The sequence below is a fragment of the Brassica rapa genome, chromosome A05 (assembly GCF_000309985.2).
Source record: "Brassica rapa cultivar Chiifu-401-42 chromosome A05, CAAS_Brap_v3.01, whole genome shotgun sequence".
Classification (NCBI taxonomy): Eukaryota; Viridiplantae; Streptophyta; class Magnoliopsida; order Brassicales; family Brassicaceae; genus Brassica; species Brassica rapa.
The window spans coordinates 20,175,492-20,184,809 of NC_024799.2; the positions used below are offsets into that span (position 1 = coordinate 20,175,492).

General features: G+C 36.4%; 2 protein-coding genes across 3 annotated transcripts; one reads left to right on the top strand and one right to left on the bottom strand.

The window, feature by feature from the left end:
* The first annotated feature begins 758 nt into the window (after positions 1 to 758).
* On the top strand, positions 759 to 6,928 carry LOC103869322 (1,4-alpha-glucan-branching enzyme 3, chloroplastic/amyloplastic). The gene is made up of 20 exons (XM_009147382.3): positions 759 to 1,511; positions 1,749 to 1,820; positions 1,908 to 2,656; positions 2,745 to 2,917; positions 3,006 to 3,095; positions 3,175 to 3,250; positions 3,348 to 3,455; positions 3,713 to 3,803; positions 3,894 to 3,995; positions 4,083 to 4,185; positions 4,375 to 4,512; positions 4,596 to 4,667; positions 4,775 to 4,867; positions 5,061 to 5,138; positions 5,209 to 5,316; positions 5,676 to 5,756; positions 6,062 to 6,166; positions 6,270 to 6,355; positions 6,457 to 6,511; positions 6,598 to 6,928. The coding sequence occupies exons 1-20, from the start codon at positions 1,234 to 1,236 to the stop codon at positions 6,628 to 6,630; spliced, it is 2,691 nt and encodes an 896-aa protein (XP_009145630.1). The 5' UTR covers positions 759 to 1,233; the 3' UTR covers positions 6,631 to 6,928.
* Positions 6,929 to 6,970: 42 nt separating this feature from the next.
* Positions 6,971 to 9,003, bottom strand: LOC103869323. Of its 2 annotated transcripts, none has more exons than XM_009147383.3 (5): positions 8,756 to 9,003; positions 8,382 to 8,651; positions 8,198 to 8,303; positions 7,508 to 7,651; positions 6,971 to 7,341 (listed from the first exon to the last, which is right to left on the bottom strand). In XM_009147383.3, exons 2-5 carry the CDS (start codon positions 8,639 to 8,641, stop codon positions 7,090 to 7,092), a joined length of 762 nt encoding a protein of 253 aa, XP_009145631.1. In that variant the 5' UTR covers positions 8,642 to 8,651; positions 8,756 to 9,003; the 3' UTR covers positions 6,971 to 7,089. The 2 variants fall into 2 exon arrangements, with proteins under 2 accessions (XP_009145631.1, XP_009145632.1); XM_009147384.2 differs by having other exon boundaries at positions 8,382 to 8,657; positions 8,756 to 8,995.
* Positions 9,004 to 9,318: the final 315 nt, after the last annotated feature.

Genomic DNA, 9,318 nt, shown 5'->3' on the forward strand with positions numbered 1-9,318 from the left:
TATTAGTATACTTATATATAAATTTTATAATAATATGTATTTGATCAATATTTTCAGTAAACATCAGAGAAATTGGCTATAATATTAGTCATTAAAATTATAAAATAAGAGAAAAGTAATGATGATATTATCGGTAGATATTGTTAATATATATTTATTAATTCCTAAATATCATGAAAATTATATATTAAAATATATTTTAAAACAATATTAGTATATATATATTGGTAAAATAGGTTAATGTTTATTAATTATTTTAAATATCATGATAAATATATAGATATCAAAATAAACAAATTAAGTAATAATATTAATTAAACTGAGGATTTATCCAAACATTATGGAAAAGATGAAAAATAAGCAAATTAACTAAAAAAACTGATTAATTCAAATATATTAGTATACTTATATATAAATGTTATCATAATCTGTATTTGATCAATATTTTCAGTAAAAATCAGAGAAATTAGCTATAATATTAGTCACTAAAATTATAAAATGAGAGAAAAGTAATGATGATATTATCGGTATATATTATTAATATCTATTTATTAATTAAATATCCTAAATATCATGTTTATCATATATTAAAATATATTTTTAAAAAATATAAGTATATATTTATGGAAAATTGCACCCTATATACATGAAAAAAAATAAATACATTAACTAACCAAAATTTCCCCCTCTCTCTTACTTTCTCTTCCTATCTCTCTCTACTCTCTCTCCCAAAATCTAATTTTTCATTTTTTTTTGGTTATTTGGCAAATAAGCCCTATATTTATCGGTACAATAGGTTCTTGTTTATCATGATTTTAAATATCATGATAAATATATATATCAAAAAAAAAATTAATAAAACTAATGATTTATACTAAAATCATAGAAGAGATGACAAGTAAGCAAATTAACTAAAATCATGAAAAAATGATAAATAAGACAAATCAATTCATAAATAGTAGTATAGATAGATAGATTGAATAGGCCGGCGTTGAAACCTTTATGTTCAAGATTTTTGAAATTCTTGAACAATCGGTTCTAAGATTGGACCGGTTTTTATTTGCGCTCGGTTTGGTTCAAGTTCAAATCCAAGAAAAAAAAATCCAAAGGGAGAGTGAACTCGTTCACATCACGAGTTGACTCAAAAAACCTCTTATCTTAAACCCTCCTGACTGTCTATTAAACAAATCCTGCTGTAGAGTAGAGAGCTCTCTCTGGCACCAACGAGAAAAAATGGTTTCCCTCTCTAACCAAACCTCGTTTTCTTTCTACCCAAACAACCTTTTCGTTTCCGACAAGACCCGCCTGGGCATCCCCGGAATCAACTTCCCCAGAAAAATCAAGGTGAAAGTCACATGCTTCGCCGCCGACCAACCGCGCCAGCAAAAGCAACAGAAGAAGAAGAAGAGTCAGAGCACTAATAGCGATGCCGATTCCGGAGTCGACCCAGTTGGGTTTCTCACCAAACTCGGAATCGCCGACAGAATCTTCGCTCAGTTTCTCCGTGAAAGGTTAAAAAAATCTCATCTTTGATCAGAAAATGGTAGAACAAAGAGTTCAAAGTTGTAATCTTTCTACACGAGTTACACTCTAAAACACATCTTACACTACATTCGAAGTTATAAAGTTCGAAACTTTAGCTCTTTAGCTACACTTATCTGTATAAAACGGTAGAACAAAGAGTTTAAAGTTGTAATCTTTGCTACAGTTATGTATATAAAGCGTGTTCCTTTTGTTAAACCCTGTAGGCATAAAGCTATAAAAGACCTTAAAGATGAGCTTCTCAAACGTCACTTCGATCTCAGAGATCTTGCTTCAGGGTATGTATCCCAGTATCCTAGTATCTCACTCACTATATTAGCTAGCAAAATGGTTTTGTCTAATGTATTGAATCCTTCTCCGTGTAGGTTTGAGTTACTAGGGATGCATAGACACATGGAACACCGTGTTGATTTCATAGACTGGGGTCCAGGTGCTCGTTACGGTGCTATAATCGGAGACTTCAACGGATGGTCTCCAACAGAAAACTCTGCTAGAGAAGGATTATTTGGCCATGATGACTTTGGCTATTGGTTCATTATTCTTGAAGATAAGTTAAGAGAAGGCGAAGAACCAGAAGAACTATACTTCCAGCAGTACAACTACGTGGATGACTATGATAAAGGAGACAGCGGTGTAACAGCGGAAGAGGTTTTCCAGAGAGCCAATGATGAGTATTGGGAGCCTGGCGAGGACCGGTTTATCAAGAACCGGTACGAAGTTCCTGCAAAACTATACGAGCAGCTGTTTGGTCCCAACAGTCCACAGACGTTAGAAGATCTAGGTGAGATACCAGACGCAGAGACGAGGTATAAGCAGTACAAGGAGGAGCATAAGAATGATCCACCGAGTAATCTACCTCCATGCGACATCATTGATGACGGTCGAGGGAAACCATATGATATCTATAACGTCGTGACATCTCCGGAATGGACAAAGAAGTTTTATGAGAAGTCACCTCCGATTCCGTATTGGTTAGAGACGCGTAAAGGAAGGAAGGCGTGGTTGGAAAAGTACATTCCTGCTGTTCCACATGGAAGCAAGTATAGATTGTATTTCAACACTCCTGATGGACCGCTTGAACGGGTGCCTGCTTGGGCTACATATGTGCAACCAGGTATAGATAGCATCTGCTTATCTTTTATTTGTTATGTTGATGTTTTCATGGTAATGTATCAAGCATTTAGTCACTGATCTCTAAACAGAGGACGAGGGGAAGCAAGCTTATGCAATTCACTGGGAACCTTCTCCTGAGTCTGCATACAAGTGGAAACACTCCAAGCCAGACAAACCAAAGTCCTTGCGCATATACGAATGTCATGTTGGAATCAGTGGGTCTGAGGCAAAGATTTCATCTTTCGAAGACTTTACCAAGAAGGTACCTTACCTCCTAATGCGTCCATTGTATCCTCGAAATCTCGTTATGCACATATCTTAGTTTTTTTGGTGGCTTATGAAAACATCAGGTCCTTCCTCATGTGAAAAGAGCAGGATACAATGCAATCCAGTTGATTGGTATCCCTGAGCACAAGGATTATTACACTGTCGGTTATAGGGTCAGCAGGCTAAATTCCTCTCTTTAAACTTTGTATTTCTTTCCTCATTTGCCATAATTCGTATCCATCACCATTTCAGGTTACTAATTTCTTTGCTGTCAGTAGCCGATATGGAACGCCAGATGACTTCAAACGCTTAGTTGATGAAGCACATGGTAAGTGTTTCTGGTGTCTCTTTTAATGTTGCCAGAGGCTTTGAGTCAAACTTGTTGTTAATGAAGCATATAATAAGTTGAACTAATCTACATACAGGCCTAGGACTCCTTGTCTTCTTAGACATTGTGCAGTCTTATGCAGCAGCTGATCAAATGGTTGGGCTTTCGCTTTTTGATGGTTCAAACGATTGCTATTTTCATCATGGTAATGTTCCATAATATCAATTTACTTTAAATATCTTTCATGCTTTTGGATGTTCAAACAGTGTTCCTTTATTTTAATTTGTTGACGGCCTAGTCATCGCTATGTAACTGGAAGATAAGCAACATAGTTATTGTGCTACAACCAACGTATATTCATAGCCTTTTGAAGTCTAAAGATGGCCTCAAATATGTTCGACATAGTTGAATATGACTGAGCGTTTCTTAAACACCATGTTCCATTTTTCATCTTACAAACAGGTAAAAGGGGGCATCACAAACACTGGGGCACACGGATGTTCAAATACGGCGACTTGGATGTTTTTCATTTTCTCATTTCGAATCTAAACTGGTAAAGGCAACCACATTGTCATGTAGTAGAAAAGTATCTAGCACTTCGTTGGGATAAGGAATCTGATGCTGTTGCAATTGAATTTTGTAGGTGGATTACAGAGTATCAAGTTGATGGTTACCAATTTCACTCGCTTGCCTCGATGATCTACACGCACAATGGTTTTGCTCCTTTTAATAGCGGGTTTGATGAGTAAGACATCTCCATTCTTTAGATGCTTTGTGTAATTTGGATTTTGGTGACAGTTTGGTCAAATTGTTGATGTTTGTCCTGCTGCAGCTATTGCAATCAGTATGTTGACCGAGATGCTCTGATGTACCTCATTTTAGCCAATGAAATCCTGCACGATCTACATCCAGATATAATAACAATTGCTGAGGATGTAAGCTACACATCCTTCTTCTTTTGTCAATAAGTTACACATCATTTTAATGTTCCTTATTTAAAGCATAGTTAGATAGGGCATATGGCGCTTAGGCATTGCTTTCAGTTTAAGCCATATTTTGTTTAAAATGAGGAGTAACATAATGCAGTCACTGTGGAACTTAATGAAGTTTCTGTTTGCTATCAGGCAACATATTATCCTGGGTTGTGTGAGCCAGTTTCACAAGGTGGACTAGGATTTGATTATTATGTGAACCTTTCTGCGACAGAAATGTGGGTTTCTCTCCTTGACAGCGTACCGGATAGTGAATGGAGCATGAGCAAGGTCTTTGCTTTTTTAAGCTTCATTGTTAGATATGACAGAACAAGACTTTGGTCCCTTTCTCTGATGTTTTGCCAGTGCTGCAGATTGTCAGTACATTGGTGGCTAACAAAGAGTATGCAGACAAGATGCTCAGCTATGCAGAAAGTCACAACCAAGTATTTACTTTTTGTAACTTTAGATGTCTAAACCTTTATGCTATCTACTATACTACTTTACTTTTAGGCTGCATTGACATTGTTGTGTGTTCTACTTTCTCCAATAGTCCATATCAGGAGGGCGTTCATTTGCGGAAATCTTGTTTGGTGGAATCCAAAATGAGATTAAGTTGCTAGACAGGGGCGTTTCATTACATAAGGTACCCCTTTCGTTAGATATCTTCTACGCCTTTACACACTACATACATAACTTAGGATAATTCTTATTCTACACCTTGTGGGAGGAAACAAATACAAAATTCATTTAGCTGGACCCAGTTCCTTAGGTGCTTTTTCATGCTTTTATTTCACCTGGTTTCTGAAAGCTTTGTTTCTTGTCTTTGTTTAAACCAGATGATTAGACTTCTTACGTTTACAATTGGTGGCCGTGCTTACCTCAACTTCATGGGAAATGAATTTGGACATCCTGAGGTAACTCTCCATGTTCTCACTGTTCTAAAGACATCATTTTCATATTTCTGACATGTCGTCCTTGTGTCAGAGGGTTGAGTTTCCTACACAGAGCAATAAATTCTCGTTTTCGCTGGCTAACCGCCGCTGGGACCTGCTGGAAAGTGGAATCCATCATCAGTTGTTTTCCTTTGACAAGGTATCTTCCGTGGCCTTTCTTTATTATACTACTGCTTCCATATCCATCAATTTGGTAGCCTCTCTAGAAAACTGCTTGTGTATGTAAACTGTCGTAGCAGTTCAATACTGTATTGGTCTATGAAGGAGACGAATGAATGTTATCACGAATACTCGAGAACTTGATCCTCAAAACATTTACTAGTGAGGATGAGCAGTGGCAACTAATTGTATATTTTTATCTTGCTGTCTTATAAACGTACACATCCTTATTAAAATTGTACATCTTTACATGTAAGGAGTAGAAACTGTTGCAACCCTTAATTGCTCTTGGATCAGAAGAAATGATTTTAGTTACTGATCTTATTTTTATATTTGTAGGACCTAATGGACTTGGATAAAAGCAAGGGCATCCTTTCAAGAGGTCTTCCCAGCATCCACCATGTGAATGATGCAAATATGGTATTTGACTCCCGTTGCTTGCTTTTTTCAACTTAAAATTGTTTGGGTTCATGGTATGAACCAGAAGATATATATTCAAAGTGCCCACTGGCATGCTAAGCAGTGTTTGCAAATTGCCTTTATATGCAATATTTTCTAGATGTGTAAAGAAAGAATAGAACCAGTTGCCCTCTCGCATCATAATGATGATATCTCTAAACACATGTACAGATACGAGATCAGAAATTAACAGTATATCAAACATATGCATCAGGAATAAAAGGGTTTGGACAATGTACTTACAACTTATTGTTCATCATCTACAGGTAATTTCATTCTCGAGGGGTCCTTTCTTGTTTATCTTTAACTTCCACCCATCGAATTCATATGAAAAGTATGGTGTCGGCGTAGAGGAAGCTGGTGAATATACCGTAAGTTTTTTTCCCTTTCTATATATTCTACCCTTCAACCATCATGATAAAAGCCTATAATTACTGTAAAGGCTTTCTTATGCATTTAACCTGGATTCTGCAGATGATACTGAACTCTGATGAAGCGAAATATGGGGGTCAGGGACTTCTAAAGGAGGACCAGTATCTTCAACGGTCGATTAGCAAGAGGTCTATAATTTTCACATAGTTTATTTTTAAAAAGTGCTAGTTCCCATTGAAACAAAGATGTGGTCTGTTCATCATTCTGAACCAAATCCACGTTTTTGCAGGATTGATGGTCAAAGAAATTGCTTAGAGGTGTTTTTGCCTAGCAGGACTGCACAAGTCAGTTCTCTCTTTCTCTATATATCTATGTTGCTTCCTATTTACAAGTTCATACATTGATTAAAACTCCATTTTTATATTTCCAGGTTTACAAGTTGACCCGGATTCTCCGAATATGATCCACTCCCTATGTATGGTGTATACAAGCACCAAACATGTTTTAATGCGAAACTAGCTCTGAATCCAAGGTCAGTACGAGAGTTACATAGACATGTCTCTTGCAAGCACTGATGGGAATAGAGAAGATTGTCAGTCATGGCCTTAACAGATGAGCGATGAAGAAACAAGAAGTTCGTGCTTCCTTGTGTACATCAAAAGAAAACAAATCTGTTGAACCAGCTGCATGTAATGGAAAGTTTAACATATGAACATTTTTTTTATGGCTTTCACTGATGCAATGTAATGAAGTTTTAGGTACTTTGAGCTTTTGGTAATGGGTATATAGATGGGTTAATTATATTCTCAACAAAACCTTTGCTTTCCGCAAGTAACCCAGCTTCTTAGTTATATAAACTTATAACTGTTTACCAAGTCAAAAAAAAAAAAAAAATCCAAGGCAAACATGTTATAAATGGAGCTTAAACAGAAGAGTCTTCTCCTTGTGCTTCTGAAGCATCCACAGGTACTTCTCCGAAAAGGTCATCATATGAAACAGGTACTCTGATTCTCTCATGAACAGATTTCCTTTCCTTTTGCTGTTCGGTTTCAGTCTGCTCACTGACCAGAGCTTCATCAGAAGATGCATTTGCTGAGGCAAGTCCTTCAGAGGAGCTACCCTCATCTCTTTTTGGCCCTAACTTCGGTCTTGTGTTTGGGTACCTAAATTGCTTCTGCAAAGTTTGAACAGTGTAAGACACAGAGAGAGAGAGAGAAGATAGGCGTAGGAAAGAAAACATTGGTATATCATAATCTCCATGACTGCATTTCAACAATTAAGCTAAAGAAACAGGATATATCAAAGCATGCTGTGATAATACAATAGGCAAAAGAGCAAACCTCAAACTCCCTGGTCTTTTTCATAATCTCTCTGTAAGATGCGGGTTGTCTCGCTTTGATGATGTTCCACAGCACACCACCTCCTGATCGTTTCCTACTGCCATCAGCAGTCACCTGACCCCCACATGTCTCGATTGCTTCCACCTGAGACAAACATATAAGCCTAGTCGTCACCAATCATATCTCAATAACAAAAAGAAAATATTTAGAATCAAGTTCAAGCAAATAGAGCAACAGAGGAAACAATCCACAAAGCGTGGTTTGATAGACAGTCATATCTCTCATGATAATATGTTTGACACTGTCGATCTCATCATAGATGAAATGAAATCACACTATGCGTAAGTTATAAAACTTCATCTATTTACCCATGGTTTGGTTCACATTTTCTATTCAATGGAAACAGAGAAAAACACCAGCGTGTAGAAAAGAGGAAAAAAATATCAACCTAATATATGAAGTTTTCACCAGCTATATCTCAGGACAAGGCACAGTATCTGAAACAGAAGAGAAGTCTCCAACTAGAAACATGTTGAACTGCATGTGAAACAATATAGCTTACACAAGATTACCACTCATGCTAGTCATACTTAGCCTCATTTCCCCATAAACAACAAAACAGATTAAACAGAATTCCAATTGAAATAGCATAGAAAGCATCTTGAAGTAAGTTATAACGTTTTAAAATACCTCATTGACAAGATCACTCAAGGCAGGAATTCCAAGACAGCCAACAGCAGTGTATACCATGTAAGACTTCTTCTCCTTGAGGCGTCTACAAGTATCCCTCACAAACCTGCCACAACAGAATCATGATTCAACCACATTCAATACACAACAACAAAAGCTTACCCGAAAAAGGATTCAGATATACCTGTCTAAATCCATGGGCTTCCCCATCACAGGACCGTTTCTTCTCTTCTTCTTCTTATTCTTCTTCCTCTTGTTCTTGTTTGGCTGATTCTGCCCATCCTCCTTACCCAAGATCCCATCTTTATCCTTGTCTCCATCCATGCCACCATGCACCACAACAATCTCCCCTTCTTCCACATCAACCATGTCAACATCTTCCATGGTTTCAAACCCGTCTTCATCTTCATATATAGCATCCAACACACTCTCTTCTCCTTCCATTATCAAACACCTACAACTACACAAATCAAACACAGCCTCACATACACCAAATCAAAAAAATCTCAAAATCAATACTTGTACATTGATCGCGAGATAAACAGAGACGGAGCTAACCTTGGATTCACCTACGATCTTCTCTGACGTATACTCGAGTTATCATCAAAGAGCGCACCTCATACTGAGAGGTAGACAACCATCAGTTTAGGGTTCAAGGCTAGTTTTATTTCTTACCCTTTTAATGACTCACGACCAGAAGGGTTTTTAAATCCGACGGTCCACGGAACCGGCGGTCAGATCGGGTTAAACTGTATATCGGAACATATTTGGATTCGATGGATTTTTGTTTTCTTTTTTCTGTTCAACATTTGGATTGGATAGATATAAATCGAATTTATTTGTAATTTACTATTTTTGATTTTTTATTTTTGAATTTTCATAACTCGCAGTAATTTATAAAATGTAAAATATAATATATCAATTTTATATTTTTTGTATTTGATTTGATTTTATTTGGTTTGTATTTAAAATTTATTTCATAATTATTTCTATTGAAAATTTTAATAATTTGAAATTTAAAAAAGACATTTTAATAATTAAACTTCTTATTAGTAGTATTTTCTCATTTCTGGTGACACCAAATCATCAAATAGGAAAAAAAGTAAGTGACATGTGTCATA